At 39.6% G+C, this 17,889-nt stretch overlaps 1 protein-coding gene across 14 annotated transcripts in view; it reads left to right on the forward strand.

Annotated features, from left to right (window-relative positions):
- The window catches only part of PPFIBP1 (PPFIA binding protein 1), a 100,222-nt gene that overhangs the window by 70,751 nt on the left and 11,582 nt on the right, over nucleotides 1-17,889 (forward strand). For 5 of the 14 annotated variants that reach the window (XM_048933486.1, XM_048933485.1, XM_048933487.1 and 2 more), the window contains 13 exons: nucleotides 1,582-1,674; nucleotides 2,184-2,276; nucleotides 3,915-4,029; nucleotides 5,493-5,525; nucleotides 6,867-6,928; nucleotides 7,320-7,404; nucleotides 9,167-9,324; nucleotides 10,218-10,348; nucleotides 11,486-11,539; nucleotides 12,646-12,706; nucleotides 13,802-13,834; nucleotides 14,971-15,145; nucleotides 16,642-16,674. In XM_048933486.1, coding sequence (XP_048789443.1) covers nucleotides 1,582-1,674; nucleotides 2,184-2,276; nucleotides 3,915-4,029; nucleotides 5,493-5,525; nucleotides 6,867-6,928; nucleotides 7,320-7,404; nucleotides 9,167-9,324; nucleotides 10,218-10,348; nucleotides 11,486-11,539; nucleotides 12,646-12,706; nucleotides 13,802-13,834; nucleotides 14,971-15,145; nucleotides 16,642-16,674 — 1,126 coding nt within the window. The remainder of the gene's footprint in view (nucleotides 1-1,581; nucleotides 1,675-2,183; nucleotides 2,277-3,914; nucleotides 4,030-5,492; nucleotides 5,526-6,866; nucleotides 6,929-7,319; nucleotides 7,405-9,166; nucleotides 9,325-10,217; nucleotides 10,349-11,485; nucleotides 11,540-12,645; nucleotides 12,707-13,801; nucleotides 13,835-14,970; nucleotides 15,146-16,641; nucleotides 16,675-17,889) is intronic. The other 9 variants (XM_048933489.1, XM_048933490.1, XM_048933491.1 and 6 more) reach the window with 9 other exon arrangements.

Raw genomic sequence — 17,889 nt, forward strand, 5'->3', positions numbered from 1 at the left:
GAGAATCATAGAATCACTCAAGTTGGAAAAAACCTTAAAGATCATTGAGTCCAACCACAGCCTAGCCATACGACCCTAACTCTAACAACCCTCCACTAAATCATGTTCCTGAGCACCACATCCAAATGGTTTTTAAACACATTCAGCGATGGTGACTCAACCACCTCCCTGGGGAGCCTATTCCACTGCTTAACAACCCTTTCTGTAAAGAAGTGTTTCCTGATATCCAATCAAAACTTACCCTGGCACTTGAGGCCATTTCCCCTCACCCTGTCACCTGTCACCAGTGAGAAGAGACCAACCCCGCTCTCGCTGTAAGCACCTGACAGGTATTGGAAGAGAGCAATAAGGTCTCCCATCAGCCTCCTTTTCCCCAGACTGAACAGCCCCAGTTCCTTCAGTCTCTCGTAGGACATATTCTCCAAGCCCTTCACAAGCCTTGTTGCCCTTGTCTGGACCTGCTCCAGCACCTCAAAACTGAACACAGTACTCGAAGTGAGGCCTCACCAGTGCCAAGTATAGGGGCAGGATGACTTCCCTAGTCCCGCTCACCACACCATTCCTCATACAATCCAGGATGCCATTGGCCTTCTGTGCACACTGCTGGCTCGCATTCAGCTGACTATCCATCAGTACGCCAAGGTCTCTTTCTATCAGGCAGCTTTCCAGCCACTCCTCCTCAAGCCTGTAGGGTTGCCTGCAGTTGTTGTGACCAAATTGCAGGACCTGACTCTTGGCCCTATTGAAACTCATGCAATTTAATTTTGCCTGTACATTACTAGCAGTAATTGTTATTACCATCCTCAAATGTTCTATGTTTTCATTGTAGTTGTGGTAATAGAGCTTGGACTGTGCTAAGGAAATACAGGTTCTGCTTGGTCGCTATCAGATTCATTATGCATGTATAACCAGAGGTTTCTAAGTTAGGAAAATATGGAATGGGGGTGGGAAGGTATTACCAGGGACCCGCACAACTCCTGGTAGTGTAGAAACCATTATGCGGCAGTTTGAGTCCACTTCTGTTTTATAGGGTGCCCAAAGAGTTAATCTTCTCTTCTGAAGAGTTTCCTAGTGATAAGGCACTACATTAGCTGTTCAGGAATGGATTTTTATTTTTAATTTTTTAACTTGCAAGTGTAACACTTATCTGAGATCCGTGCATCGGTGCAATAAATGTGAAACAGAAGCTTGCTGGATGTCTTGAAGATGTGCAAAAACCACAGCTTTCTGGTAATGTGCTCCCCTTCAGAGCAGAGGGGGTGATTTTCCCCCAAAACTGTAGCTCTTATTCTCTGTCTTGTATGGAAAAACACTTTGTCCTGCCTGTTGCACAGGCTTCCTACTCTGTTTCCTGATCTGGAGGATGGGGAATTTGGGGGAAAGATGACTTTGTCCATTGGTGGGACACAACCTTAGCATTCAGTTAACCTCTGCAGGAAGAGAATGCTCACAGTTAATGTCCAAATGTGGTAGGTCTCTGCTGTTGTGTTTTTACGGTCTCGTCAAAGCATGCCTAGTCAACTGTCACTCTATTTACTGATTTTTCCTCTTGTTTCTGGTCTTGTTTTCTCTTTCACTCAGGACTTGATCCAGGAGATAAATGAATTACGATTAAGAGTAGGAGAAATGGACAATGAAAGACTACAGTACGAGAAAAAGCTTAAAACAACCAAAGTAAGTGAGGTTGAGGGGAAGGTGCAGAGATGGGTGCAAGTCACAAGTTTTAGAACTTCTTCCTGTTTTTCCCCAGTCCTTGCCTGCACCTTGCAAAATTCTGAGTGTGCTCAGGCCTAGGAGTTTCGTGGTGCTCACTTAGAAACTCAAACAATACGTAAAAAGGGATTGTTTCCAAATGTCATGGTTTTCAGATCCAGACATTGTTTTTTATAAAGGATAACTCACCACACAGCTGGTCAGTAACCGTAAATATTTTATTGGTTAGACCCTTGGTTCACTCGTAGATCAATACCAGTTGTGGTGCATAAGGCACGTGCCATGAGTGAGACCAAAGCTGAGTATTTCTTTTTTCCTAAATGTGCTGAAAATCAGCCACTCCTGAAAACATTCCCCTAACTGACTGTAGCACTTCTTTTGTTCCTGTAAGTTTCTGACTTCTCTTTGCCATTTAGCTTTGTCTCTTTTCTGTCTTTAGTTTTCTCTCACTCCTCTATCTCTGTTACCAGTCTTTAATGGCCAAACTTTCTAGCATGAAAATCAAAGTGGGTCAGATGCAGTATGAAAAGCAGCGGATGGAGCAAAAATGCCAGATGCTAAAGGTGTAGTAGTTTATGGGTAACATTTGGCCTGTTTCGAATCCTTCATGTTCCACCATTTTATGGTCTGTCTTGCATTGTGCTGTCATGCTCTGTTCTTCATTGATTGCTGTGTGTTGATATGCAGTCCTCCCTTTCTCATTAGATTGCAAGGCTCTTAGTGTAGATATGATTTATAAGCTTTTATATCAAATGGGAGAGGATTTTAGTGTCATGAACTTTGCATGGGTTATTCGTAGTTTAATTAAGCTTGGATTAAGTTCATTCCTCTTCCAAGGGAAAGCAGCTTCTTCTGTAATTTACTTCCAGTATTCAAAATGAACTTTTCCTCACTTTTTTAAAGAGAACATTTATTCATTTCTAGCTAGAAAACAGTGATTCTCTTTCACTGTCCCCTCTCCCAGATGTTAGTTTCATATCATGTTTCTAAAGGAGGAAAGATAACATAGCATCAACAACTACAGGTAGCTCCAGTTCCCCTTGATTTACCACAGCTTTCATATGACTGAGAAAGGGTCTTGTTTTGGAGAAGCACAGGTCTTACACTGTCAGAAATCCCATCAAAATCAGTACCAACTTGAAGCACTGGAGAATTGTTTGGGCCATTGTTTGGGTTACAAATATCACTTCCATGCATATTTGTAATAGATTGTTTGAGGGAAGCTCATGAAAAATCTAAACCATCACAGTATTCTAATTGATTTGTTCCTTAAAGAATTTAACACTCACGTAGGAGCTATAAATGCCAAAATTGAGGCTTGTTTTGTTTACAAATGGAGCAAATTAAATTTTTAGTGTTGGGTACCTTTGCTCTAGGGGTTCTTGTCTTGATGATGCTGTTGCACAAGATATCTTCGGACATCAGGGAAACATTTTACTAAGCTGGATAGGATTTGACTCAAATTTTAAAAAGCTACATGCGTGGATCCATGCCAGTCTCTTGCTGGGTGCAGATGGTTAGATATAAGTTATAATTTGACAGCATTTCTCTAATATACCCCAACTCCCCCAAAACACCATCTGTCTTGTTCCCATGAAACTCAACTCTAAGCCTTCTTTCCCAATGCTATATCAGCAAATCTAAACTGTGGCAGAGGTACCATGTTTTTGTCTGAACTGCTTTTCAGTATGTGTTTGTGTTTGATGGCATTACAGTCAATTTGTGCTTACAAGCAGTGATTGTTTCTGAAACTGTCCTCAGCCTGTTCCATGAGAACAACTCCAGAATTGTCTGACTTTGAACCTGCACAATGTTCTATAAAAATCAAAATAAGTACTGTAAATCTTAGCTGTCAGCCTCATCACTTGAAATTTTTCTGTCTGTGCAAGTTTAAACAAGTAAGAAAACTGCTTTTTTGCTTTATGCTTTCTTCTTTAATTTAGATGTAAAATCTTTTTTTTCAGATAAATTCATGAGACTGACACTTTTGTCCATTGGTCCTCTGGTTTTGCCCTCTTGAGAACTCAGTGGTCTGTTGTGATACTCAGAGGCAGAGTGTCCCCTCAGCTAGGGTAAATTTTAGAGCCCTTAGTCACTTCCACTGTCTGAAGAGCTGTTCACTGTGCTTCATACAATTGATTTTTGAAAACATCTCAGATGTGCATGGAAACTGTCACTGAGTGATTCTGTGTCTGTTACAGGATGAACTATCAGCTTTGAAAGAGAAACTGGAGCAGAAGGAAGCTGAGGTAAAAAGGTTGCAAGAAAAATTGGTATGCAAGCTGAAAGGAGAAGGAATTGAAATACTGGACAGAGGTAAGAACATGGAAGGCTCTCTTAGGACTGTGCAGAGGCAACATGTCCTCCTCAGTCGCTTCATCGGAGGTAGTGCTTCTGGGTGTGAACTGCAAATAACAGATAAAATCCTCAACTTTCATGCACTTTCTCTTTCTAGTTTACTTCTTTTACCACATTTAGTGAGTATTCACAGTGCTGCTGCTGAACCTACCATTGGAATAGGTTCTTGATCAACACTGAACTTATCTTGGTAATCCCTAGTTACTACTTCATGAGGCTTTTGCATCGTGCCTCAAAATACACAGTTTATGTTGGCAAAGAAAGCCTTGAACTGATTTCAACCTGTTTTCTAGAAAGCTTATGCTAAGAAGTTCCCTCCTCAATATATCTTCCACAGTGTTTGTGTCTGGGCTTTGCTTATACACCCCTTACTGTTAAGGAAGAGGAAAAGCCATCCTGCAAACCTAAGTATGATGTACTCATATTCAGTGTGGCCCCAGCCCAAGAAGGATTGAGGATTGGTTCTGGGTTTGCCTACTGGTTAATTCTAAGTCCTAACTAAACCTGAATTAGCTCTGAAATGTAATGTCAAATACTTTTATTTGCTTGCAAAGAAAAAGCACAATTGGTATTTATTTGGAGGAAACTCAATTTCAGGATCTTCATTTGAAAATAGAAAACTTTCTTTAAGGCCTCAAAAAAAAATTTCCAGTTTTTCACTTGCTGAAATTTCATTTCTGAACATATCTCACAAATAATTGTCCTAGATTTTAAATCCAGCTTCAAGAGATTGATTGTTCATTTCTGACCTGAGGTAGAAAAAGCTGTGTGTAGGTTGTCAAATTTTACTTAATAAAATTCTGTTTTTAAAATTTGCTCTGAAAGAGCACTAAAAGTGACAGCACTGAAATGTGATTCCTGTTTTTAAAATATTTAATTGTAAACAAGGTCTTGCTTTATTGGTTTTTTTACTACCTAAATGGAGCTTTTCTTTCTTGGGGGCTGCTATACATTGAACCTTCATTACCCTTTGGTTCTCACCTGTAGGTCAGTTTTCAGTATAGCTCAGCAGAGGGATCTTCTGCCATGATGAACCATGGATTGTGCTTTCTGAACAAATTTTTGTACATTATAACTTTTCTGGCTTTCACATAATGTTAGCTTAGGAGTAACTATTGATGTAAGCTTTTTCTGAGACATTGTTACCACCTGTTTTTTAACAGGTGGAATCAAATCAATATCAATAATAATATCAATAATCAATAATCAAATATCCTTGAGATAGGTAGACATATATCAGCAGGGAGACCATTTGAGTCATTTGGAAAATCAGCAATGAGAGTACAGTGCAAAACATGAACTGTTTGCTTCTGCAACACTATGTGAGGAACAGTTACTCCTTAAGTAGCAATGTTTTGTTAAGTTTATTTAATTCTGTAACCTTCGTGCTAATTTCAAATCCAATGAACTTTTCTGCACAGATGAAAATTGTAAAAAGAAGCTCAAAGATAAAAGTAAGGTTTCTGATGTCTTTCCACAAGCATTCCAGAAGAGCTTACTGCATGTGATTGTGAAACTGCTTTAACAAGCACTCTTAGGTTGTGTCATCTGTAACCCTTAGTTACGCTTACCTGTCCATATTCTCAAATTTTACTGTATATCACACTTGAAATACAAAGTTTTCAGAAGAAAAGCTAATAGACAAAGATTTGATTTCACGGAGAATCACAAAATTCTGCTTCAAAGTAGAGTGCACAGATTTTTTTCCTTAAAATGCACACACAAAGAAAACAGTTGCCTCCTAGTGAAATGCAATTACATTCCAGTAGTCCAGATTTGCTGTAAGCATAACTTAGTGAAAATCGTTGGAACTGTATCAGTTGCAGTATTACCCAATTTACCTAAATGGCTTTTATCTGGAAAGGCAGCTTGTTTTTCATTAAGGAGGAGGGTGTTCTTCCCACTGTGGGTTTTTGTTTGTTTTTTTTCCAAAGGAATTTGAGGAGGTTAAAATGCTTTCTTGCCTTTGCATTTGCCCACCTCCAAATGTTTGTAATGATGTTTCAAGTTTATTTCATTTAGGCAAGGTAGATTTTTAGATTTAGAAATTGAGATCATTTCAATTCTTACATTTCTGTAGTCCAGAACACCTCCAAATTCAAACCACATAGACTGTTAAAAATACATGGAGACATTTATGTTCTGTTTCCTCATAAATAAGGATTACAGATGAAACTCTGATGAACCACAATCTCTGTATTAGGGACCTCTTTCAAGTCTGAACTACAGTATGTATTCTAGCATGACTGCTTGTCATAGCAAATAATTGCATCATTTCTTTGTGCCATCCTCATTTCTACATCCATACTGAATTATGACTAAACACCACTGCACAATGCTTTCTTTGTCATGTTTGTTAATCCTGTTGCTTTGTATAGTGAGTTTTTGAGATGTCACTTGGGTGTTTGTTGACTGTTGTAATGAGGATGTACGTTGTTGTGCTCCAGTTGTAGTATTTTGGACCTCTTGTTTTGTGGTTATTAGATCACATGAAGAACAGAGTGATATTCAAACAGTAACTGTACTCTTGACTTTCATTTTTATTGAAACTGAGGAGTAGGTAAGGTAATTTCATGAACCTGGTCATTTCCTAGGTTAAAGTCAGAAAAAAGGTTTTGGAGAAAAGTAGTCCACATATTTCCATCTAACATAGACTGTAAGTGGCTTGTATTTTGCTTTGATTTGTAAATTTACCTTCAGATATTACTGAGTTGATTCTAGGGTTGTTGTTTTTTTTCTTATTTCCTTACACTGTCTCATTTAACTTGACCTATGTAACTGTGTTGTGTTTTTAGATATAGAGGTACAGAAAATGAAGAAGGCGGTAGAATCTCTTATGGCAGCAAATGAAGAAAAGGTAGCAAAGCCATTATTTTTTGCATTAATAATTTTTTAGATTCAGTTATATCTCTTTTAAAAAAAAAAAAAAACAAACTGCATATGTGAACTTCTCACAATTCAGTACAAAATTAAATCTGTAAGAATCAAAGGATCACTACAGTCAGAAGTGTTGTGGAGCCTCTTAAGAGGGTATAACTGGGCATTTATTCCCATGCACACAGAGTCCTTGCAAATCAATGTCACAAAGTTCAATGAGACTGGAATTTACACCAGAATTCTGCACCCTGTCCCATTCGTGCCTCCCAATTACTTTTAGTTTTGCAGACAATTATTGAGTAATTGTATTTATTAATTTTGATTTACTAAAGGAAAAAAAAAAACATAATCACAATTCTCTTCTGTTTCAGGATCGAAAGATAGAAGAGCTTCGACAATCTCTGAATAGATACAAGAAAGTTCAAGACATGGTGATATTGGCTCAAGGTAAAAAAGGTACTGTGCAGTTTATGAAGTTATAAACTCTACTCTCACTCAAATAGTAGGTGCACTGTGATAGCGTTACATCAAATCTTAGACTTACCTTTGGAGGTATCTCTTAGAGTAAAGGCCAGTTCTTCAACTAGTGCAGACTAGTAAATTGCCTTTTCTGACCATGCAGCTGAACATTTGGTTCCTCTGGTAGTAGTAATTTTCTACTGTCGTGTTGCATATTAGACTGTTGTAAAGTTAGAGTGTGATGAATTCCCGTGCTCATTCCATTGCCTCTTAAAATACTTTTCTGGGCTAGGTACTATATTAACTGTTGAATTTCACCATTCCCTTCACTTCCATGTGTTCCTTGGGAGGCATTGGAAGCTGAGCAGAGCAGTCACTAAGCAGGCATGTTCCTTCAAGTCAAACCAGCATTGCACCAGCAGCTGCACACACCGTAATAGCAATGCCCAAGAGCTGCAAAAAATATAAGTACCAAAGTGGACATCCTGCCAAGACTGTGTTGCAATGACACACCATGTCTTTGGCATGTGATAGAAACTTCACAAGCTGCCAAATACAGCAGCTACAGAATAATTCTCCTTCCCTGTTACAGGAGGGCAGGCTGGCTTTTCCTCATCTTTCTTAGTAACCTCTTCTGTCCTGCACACACATATGTAACATGTAGTGTTACAGCCACTGTAACATGCAGTATCGCACATCATACGTTCAAAGACTGGTGGAGTATTCCAGATCTAGGAGCTTCTGATCCCCAAAGGTAATAAAGGTTGAGGGTGGTCATTGTCAGTTCAGTGTAACAGCCCTCAGTACCTCTCTTTCTCCTTTCTCCCTGTAAAGAAAAGTAAAAGAAACACAGGGAGAGCATGAGTCATGAGAGCAAAGCAGCGTGCTTACTGTTATGGAGAAGGAGGAGCATTTTTGAATTAGGGATTGCTTTTTCACACAGTGCCATGCCTTCAAAGTCTGGAAGATGTTAAAACAAACCTCAAGTCTACCTGCCCTCTACCTCAAGGATAGATGGTAACAAATGGGCAAGGAAGGATCTGGTAAACAAACATGGCTTATTTTTGCACCAAATCTTTGGCAATAAGTGCTAGACTTCTGCTTGCCTTTTAGAAAACATTGTTTGTCTTGAACCAGTTAACTCCTATTGGAGTCAAAACTGTGACACTATGATGTGTGGAAATCTAAGTCCTGAGGTTGTAGTGAGGCAGTTCAGAAGTGGCAAATTGTTCAGTGGGCACAGAGGATGCCAAGTGATGTAGGCTACTGTGTTAATTAAATGAGACGTGCTTAATTTATGGCAGTCTTTAAATGTAATGCAGTCACTTAAAACTGGTTTTAGGCTTTTAGACTGTGGGCTGTTTTTTGTTTTTTTTTAATGGGTAACTTAAAGATACCACAGGGGTAGGTGTTTTTCTCAGCACAGACTTTGACCCTCCTAGTCTTTCCCTAGTGAACACAGGGAAAGAGGTACTTAGTATGAAAACCCAGGACGTGGGACAGGAAATAACTACTCCAGTTTATTCAGCTTTTTGAAAATGATCCCACTGAACGTTTTGAAGAGGGGTTGGGCTTTTGCTGTCAGATGCATATTTCCACCCTGCTCCAACCCTAGTGTGCTGTGGTGGTTGAATTGGGAAGCAACATTTATTGATGGCACCCTTCTCCTATTGTACTCTCTCCTGAAAGTAAGGCTGCATTGCATAAGAGCAAGGGTCATTGTGTCAGATAAACAAATTTCCATCTTCTCTCCCTCCAGGCAAGGACAGTGACAGTGAAGACTTCCTGAATTCAGGATCTATCTCCACAGTTTTATTGGACACACCAAGTCTGACTGACCCAGAAAAAAGTCCATCCCCAACCCCAGCAACAGCGTCGCCAATCCACGATGAATTTAACACAAATATTCATGAAGAGGTGTATTTTTTTTCTTCCTCTATTAGTGCCATTACTCCTTGAAAGCTTGCTTGTGCTCGACTTATGTTACAAACACCAAGACTCAAGATTTTTTCTGGGTCACACAGTTTTAGTAATATATTCTTTTTGATAATGTCCTTTTGATTATCCTTTTGGATAATGTGAACTTCTTGTGAAACCTGCTGGGGAGTTTGATTTGAGTTCAGTTTAATGTATTTTTCTTAATCAGATGGAATCAGGAGATAACAAATCACTGTATTTGTCATGAGAATGCATCTAAACTATTTCTTGTATTAGACATAGCTATTTTAGGAGCTACATTTCATTTGTCAAGAACTTGAAGTAAACATGCTGGAACTTGTTTAATGTATCCTGTCATATTTAAAAGGTTGCAATCATTGTTTCATGTTTACATTCAATGAAATGAAAAATCTCTGATTTTTACAGTCACATTTTCCAGCAGTAAAACTATAGATCTCTTAAAGCTCTGAGTCAAGATAGGGACTTTGAACACACTATGACGAACTATTAACTAAATTAAATATTCAGCTGCTGCTTGGTATCCTGTGAGTAGCACAAGAACAGGAGCGAACCTAAAAAGTGAACTGCTCTTCTTGGAGACTGGTGGAGAGAAGTTTAGCAGGCAGGCTCTGGAGGCTTTGAAGATTTTTGCCTGTGCTGTAGCTTATCAGTGCAGCAATTCACGCTTTATCTTCCAGTGCCATCTTTGGAGTAGTAAACCTCCACTCTGTGACAAAGGAAAGAAAGCAAATATGTATTCTTTTTATTTTGGAGCCTTCTTTCCATAGTTTATCTATTACGATTTTCATTTTTGGCTGCTACTTTTGAGCTCATTTCAATGTAATGGATAATGTTCTTTTTTTTTTTTTTAGAATTCCTTACAGATTCACAAAAGTATTCTGCAGATTTCAATCCCATCTTTTTCATCAACGTCCAAGAGCTCAGAAACTGCTGCAGAGAAAGTGAAAACACAGCCCAGACCAGATCCTACAAGTGATTTGAGGTATTACTGTTTCCCCACATATTCTTCAATTGTAAATTCAATATTTGGCATTTAATGAAAGTAATAATCTGCCGATTACCATACTGTAAAGTCATTGAGTCCATTAAACCAGGGTAGCATTCACTTGACTAGCAATAGTGAACTCAACTTATGTTCATAAAGTACATTGGTTAAATCTTTTTCAGTAAGTAAGCATTAGTGTGTTGGTTGTTGCTTGTAGCAGCACTCATATTCTATGCCAGCTGCTTCACAAGTAATGAACAGAAGGAGAGAAAAACTGATCTAATGTAATGAAGAACACAGAATTTTTATTTTTATCTGGTTTTACATCATGTAGGACTGAGATAGCGTTGTCTGTGCTACCAAATGTGTTTCTGATAATTTGCATCCAGATATTTTCCACAGTTGCTATGGATTGGTGTAAGTGCAGCAAAAAAACTGTCCAGCACTTATCTTGGGCTGTTTCCAGAGGTACAGAAAGAAACTAAGAGGCGTTTGAAAAGGTTAGAGAAGGAGATAAAGAACCACACTGAATCTGAAACAATGAAGTGCAAAGATATTTCTTTGATTGTTCTTATAGGCACCCTGCATGAGGTACTCCAATGCCAGGCTAAATTTGTCAGTGCAGAATCCCAAGGAAGCTGGGGCAGTAGATGTGTAGCTCTACCTGGGGGCTGTGGCTGAGCTGTAGCACCTGTGCCCCATACCACAGCCTGCTGGATGAGAACCTCATGCAGCTCTAGCCATTGCTGGCAAGGGTTTATATCCTGACTCTGAAGAAGAAAACAAGCAAAGCACCAACAGCAAATGTCCTAGCACTGTGGCTAAACTGCAGGGAGTGGGTCATCTTTGCCTCTTGGTGCTTCAGACTCTCTGCATACTGTATCCTCTGCATTTATTTAATTTCAATGTGCAGCATTTTCATGCTAAGAGTGTTTGTTTTCTTTCCTGGTCCACTTTAGCTCACCTTTGTCTTTTGGAAGACTTATGACTGCAGAGGAGAAAATTTGGTGTGTTTCAGTGCAGTAACAGCTGAAACAAAAACAGGCTTAAAACATCATGGGTTTCTGTATTAGCAAGACGTTTGGAGTTCCCATCCAAATATTTTATTTTTTTTCATGTATTTCATTTTTACAGTGAAGTAAGATCAACACGTTCCTCTCCAGAAACTCAGCCATGTGATAGTCCAGTGTAAGTATCACAACCAAATATATTTGGGAAACATTTATATGCAACTTTTGACTCAAACCTCCTGACCCATGTTTCACAGACACATGTAAATATGTTAACTAATTCTAGTCAAGATGATATACAGTGGTGGTGTTCTTTTGCTCATAACTGTTATTTTCCAGTGCTTTATTTGTGCAGAAGTACTCGCAGTTTATTTTATGTTATTAAGCATCTCTAATTGAGTCATAAACTGTTGTTGTACCTGCACCCTAGTTTGGTTTTTGTTCTTCTGGTAATGTGGAAAGGTCAATCAGATGACTACAATAAAAACATAATTTTAACTTCTGCCACATAGCCTTACTCCCCAGTGAAATCAGTGGGACTATTTCTGAATGTGCATTTGTGTCAAAGCAGTTTGTTAGCAAGGAGCACAAGACAACAGGGCTTATCTGCTACACAGCATAGGATTCAGAGCCTGATTTTCTTTTGAGTGACTTAGTGCTGTGAGAACATGCCCAAAGTCAAATTTTATTCTCTTTATGCTGGTATAAAGATAGATGACTTTGTGAGATTCAATGAAGTTAAGAGTAACTTAGACCTGGCTTTGGGGAGTCTTTAATGATAACTCTCTTTTCAAACTTAAGCACTCTAGACTTTGTCCCATCAGAACAGACAGATATCTGGTCTGAAATGAAAAACAGAACTGTAGATAAAATACTAAACCATGATTCACTTAGCGTGTTTGGCTTCTTTAAGGATTAAATTAGTCAGAAGCCTGATGCTAATAATACTGTTTTTCATAGCTTCTGTTTATAGCACTTCCTTTTGCCTGCGTAACTTCTGCTTGTACTTCTGAATATACTACTTTAAATAAAAAGCCAAAAATATCCCAGGTAGGCATTAAGTCACTGCAGCATTAACATCAGTAATTATGAAGTGGAGATTTGTAGAATGTGTCCTACAACTGTGTGGGCTCTGATTAGTGCATTGATTGCATTCATTCAAAATGTCTGTGTTTTTGAATATGTTTCATCACATACTGTTATTTTTAAAGCAGTCTCCTGAGAGTGTATCTATGTTTAAAAATTTAATGGAGTTTTTCAGCTCATTTTTTTGTGTTGTTTCAGGACTTCCTCACTGCAAAAGTCCAGCAGTCTAAGTAGTTTGAAGAAAGAGACATCTGAAACGGTGTGTGTGGGCTCTCACTTCTCCCTCTCCCTTTGAAATGCGAATGACATCTCCAGTGGGGCTCTGAATATATGAATGTCCTATTGCCTTCCTTAAGGCCAGAGCAGGTGTAGCAATTGGACAGGTGAATATGATGGGAAAGGCATTACAGCAGAGGTACAATGACAGAAGGACCAGCATGATAGAAAGGTGCTATAAAGGAAGGGAAGAAGATTGCTCCCCTGTATCAAAAGATTCCAGGTTCAGAGGAGAAAGCTCCACTAAGGAGGGATCTCCAATGAGAGATCCTTCCCCAGTGGCAGTCAGCCCTTAAATGAGGTCTAAGAGAGGTGCAGCCAGTCTCCGCCCCTTCTGGTCACACTACTGAATTGCCTTCATCTGTGTTCCCAGGGCTGACCAGGTCCTTTCCCCAGGTACTCAATCAGTGGTTCAGGCCATGACTCAACAGTTCCCATACAGCAGGGCTCCTCACATCACGCGTTACCAGTGATCATAGACATGTCACATCTTGCAGATTTAATGAAAAAAACATAGGTTTTGCTAGGAGGTGTTTATGTGAGATTCTCGTGGCTGGTTTTGTTTTGTTTTGTTTTGTTTTGACAACCTGGACTGTTAAAACTCATAAATTCTCTGATATTCAAGCAGCTGAGCTGTGCTTTACAACTTAGAAAAGATGTTGATAGGATTGAAAGTGTGAGCAAAACTTGATGATAAAAGCTAGAATTCTTGACTTGTTGGGGTGGGGAGGTCGGTTTGTGTGAACAGCCAAGGAATGGAGTCTGTGGATATTTGGCCACTACCTTGTCTGATTCCTGGTTTGGGTCTCCTCAGCTGACTGAGCTGCAGGTGGCTAATTATATACACAGCTAATCCTTTCCAAAGTAAACTAAAGCAACTGTATTTTCATGTCAGCTCACTGACCTCAAAAAAGTAAGAATTAATCTGAATTAATACAGCTTTGAAGAGATTTCTTTTGGGAAAAAAGAATGCAGAGAAGGGTATTTCAGTAAGAAACAACTTAGGGTAATGATGATGAACTGAACACTTACTATAAACTGTGAATTCTTAATGTGTTTCTTAATCTTTCCCAAACAGGACAGAGATGCTGCTTCACAAAAGCCAACAGAGGTAATGTTTGTGTGTGTGTGCACTTGTGGGTATACGTGGAGAAGCGTGGGCTGCGTGGATGTTGGAAGGCTCAGTCATCTGAAATTGCTATATTTGGTTCCAAAGGGGGAATAGCAGACATGCAGACAAGATAGTCAGGAGTATACGATGATTGCTGCAATCACTTCTGCATTGTGCTTAGGGTGTCTCACACGTTCTTTTCTTTTCCCACAAGGATTATCTTCCAGTCTTGTTGAGCATAAGGTTGCCATCTCATCTAATGTTTCCCTCACATGTTCTACCACTTGATAATTAGCAAAGCTAGCCATTAATTATTGTACTGACTCTGTAATTACCTTTGATTAGTATCTCTGAAAACCCTTGGGTTTCCAAATTGTTTTCTGTAACAACTGTGTTCTTCAAGAGACTATCATTACGGAACAGTTACCCCATGGTACTGTATGGCATGGTTTGCATACAGCAGTCATTGCATGAAGACCTGAGCAGAGAACACCTACATGAGAAATCGCTGTTAGCTGAATGCTCTATCCATTCAGCAAAAGCCAAAGGATCTTGTTTGGATTATGAATGGATTTTTCTCTTTTTAAAGAAACAGTGAAACAACCAAAAAGGTTGAAACTATTACTTTAAGTTGGTTATGTGATGTTTCAGATTTCAGTTCCTGTCATTTTTACTCTCTGCTTGATGCCTACTTTCCTTTCAGCTTGGGCAGTTGGCAAAGGCAATTAGTTAAATCATTCTGAAATTGCAAAGCGATGACAGATGAAAGGGGCTGTTCAGCACTTGCCAGAGAACCAATTCAGCGTGAGGGTCTTGTCTCCTCCTTTGATTCCACTGTTGTCAAAGCCTTACAGGTCTATATTTTTACCTTTTTAATATATGTAAGCTGTACTTGCAGAAAATGAGCAACATCTTTCATATAGCATGTTATTTTTAGAATGTAGTGATAGTAATCCCAAGTCCTGAACTTGTTCAACTGAAGATCTTGTCTGTTCTTCATGGTTTTTGCAGTGCTTTCTCAAAGTAACATGTGAGATCCAGTGACTCTCCAGATTATCTGTCAGTGGTCACTTTGCATCTTCCTCAAAGGTCTTTTGCAGTTCCCTGGTATTGACTGTTTGTTTTCCTAACTTAAGCAGGTTAAACCTCGCATGGAAGGTAATAATTTTGCCACTCTCCCTCCAAAATCTCCTTCTCATGGCATCACAGGAGATGAGGATAGTTTTGGCACCCGTAAAGCCAGATCTTCTTTTGGACGGGGCTTTTTCAAGATAAAAAATAATAAGAGGACCGCAAGTGCCCCCAATCTAGGTAGGTATTGTACACCTAGATGCAGGTCATGTATGTGTTGAGCAATGTTTCTGATAACAGGGAAATTAAGGTTTATTTTTCTGAGTGATGTAACTGTCCTAAAAAGATGAAGGCTGGCTTTTCAGCTTGTTTATGACATGGTGGTGTTTTTCTCGATAGAACGGTTGGAAAAACTCAAGAAAGAGCAACAGAAAAACAGAGAGAACCTCACTGATGTAACAAAGTAGTTGGTCTGTTTCCACCTGTGCTGTGTTATCTCCCCTGAGACCATGTAATGCATTACTGCAGTTTTCAATTGCTGGCTGTCTAGCCAGCAACTCAAATGTGGGATTCGTGGATATCTTTTCCCTTGGCTCCATCTCCAGTTTATCTTTCGTAAGATTTTCTGATGTACAGAAATGAGGCAGCTGCACTCAGTCTTCCTCTTTGTTTTATTTGTTTATGTAGTCTTGCAAAAGAGATTGTGACAACAGGAACAATATTGGTAAGGTTATTTAACCTCATTTTGAGTTCTGGACTCATGTAGGAGGGTTTTCTGTTTTGGTCTTGTCAGTTGCGCAGTGAAGAAATGAACAAAATGTTCTGCTTAATACAGTATTTGCTTTTACCAGCAGTTGAAACCTAACTTGCATTAGCTGATTTGCTCCAGTATTCTTTCCACGTCAAGTTCAATCATCGAGTGAGTCCGTGAATCAGAACTATTGGCATTTATCTACAATTTTTGGCTCTGTTGCACAACAGAGTTTGTTTGGAGTTCAGCTCTGTCCTTCAGAAGCATAAAGGCAGATAATGTCTTCTGTGTTGAGAAAAAGTCTATTGCTTTTACTTGTCAATGACCATTCTAGATCTTTTTTCAAACGAAGCAACATACCCACACATTTATTATGCATTGCCCCTCCCTATTTTATTTTCCCTTATCATATGGTATGGGAACTTGCTAGAGTACTTGGGGTAGATGTGCAGTCTGTTCTGAGGGTTAGACTCTTTGCTTTGGTTTATTTTGTCTGTGTTTGTGTGTAATCACCTGTTTCATCCTGTGATTAATTTGTCTAACAAGATGGAGGTCTTGTGGCTGTCCTAAAGGATTGGAAGATGAGCCGTCTAGAGCAGGCTCCTGTGAATTTGAATGATTTGTTATCCAGATTTCAGTGCATTCACCTATAAAGTTGGTGCCCAGATTCTTGCCACCTCACAGGAGCCCGTGTGAGTCGCAGAGTGGGTGGCCTCCCTGCACTGCAAGGACTGAGGTGCTGCTTTACCCTCTCCAACAAGGAGCTCTACTGCATTTATTTTCTAAGAGAGAGATGAGCAGTGAATTGTTTATCCTAATCTCTGTGTGATTCATTGCTGTGTGTGACGCATGCGTCTCATTTACCTCCTTCCTTTTGTCTTGTATTTTGTTGATGTAAGTTTTGAATTATGTTTTACCTTGTCCTTCTGCGTGTTCTCTCCCTTTGTGCTGCGTGTGGTTATGTGCGTTGTTTGGATATCTGAAGATCGCAGTCGAAGTGCAAGCGCCCCTACTTTAGGTACAGTAATCCTGCATGTCTGCCTGTGTCAGCAGCTGTGCTGTGGCTGTTGCTAATGGCTGGTTATAGCCACGCACTTTTCAAACAAAAGCTAGACACCAGAGCTCTGCATCAAACTCTTGTGCATCACTAAAAGGAGTTTTCATGCAACATCTGTCCTCTGCTAAAAGTCAGCTGTGCCATTTCTTGATAACTGCTACTAATGAGATTGCGGGTTAATTTGCAGAGACCTTTACTGTAACTTTGAGCACAAAATTACTTACAGACCAAGGCAGCAACAGGGAAAACAACAGTGTATGAACACCAGGAGTGCATCTGTGCTGTTATCCATAGATAACATATGGATAACATGTCATAGAGCCCCCTGGGAAAGCTTGAAGGGTTGTGAAACAGGGAATTGAATGTGCTTATATCTCAGGAATTAATTTAGGGGTACTCTGAGTGAAAGAGTAAGTCCTCTTCTGAGAAATAGCTACTTTTATTATGTAGTAAATGAATGAGAAATAACTGGGACAGATTTAGATGGAGCCATTCATATGGTAAAAACTGCTCATGTGATGTGAGTGTTCCCTGGGTGGTTCTGGCAAGGGCAGAGAGAAGCAGCAGGGCCAGGTGCTAGCAAGGGGAGCTGTCTCAGCTTTGTTTAGCAGGTGTGGTGGCACAGCAGTCGCATGTGGCCCTTGCTGACAAAGAGACACAAGTCCTCTTGGCCCTTCCTTGGTTTACCTTGGTTGGCTCCTCTTAGGGGTTATGCATCTGGGAGCAAGGTGGAGCAAACATTGCAATACCCGCTAATCTCTGCTACTAATTAATCCACCTTGTCCTAGTATTCTCTCTTTAGAGTGCTGTTTAAAGATGTATTTTCCATTGTTTTTTCTAAGCTAGGACTTTTTCTTACACAAGTAAAGCAGAATCCACAAGTGCAAAGGCTTTGTTTGATGTGCTGCTCTCTCTCACCAGCAAGATTGCCTTGTTATTCTGCAGCAGTCAAACCACAGTGCCCCAAAATCATCTTGCATATGACCTTGTTCCCTCACTACAAGGTTTTCACTTTCATTGAAAGAAAATGGGACAAGTTCATGCATAGTCCATCTAAACGCCTAAAACTTTGCCCTACGGGAAAATACTCTTGAGACCATGTGTCCCAGCAGTATATGCTCTAGCTCAATTCATATGATTTGTTTGGTTTTCTCCTGCAAGTTTGAGGGTCCGTTT

Source organism: Lagopus muta, chromosome 1 (assembly GCF_023343835.1).
Source record: "Lagopus muta isolate bLagMut1 chromosome 1, bLagMut1 primary, whole genome shotgun sequence".
NCBI lineage: Eukaryota > Metazoa > Chordata > Aves > Galliformes > Phasianidae > Lagopus > Lagopus muta.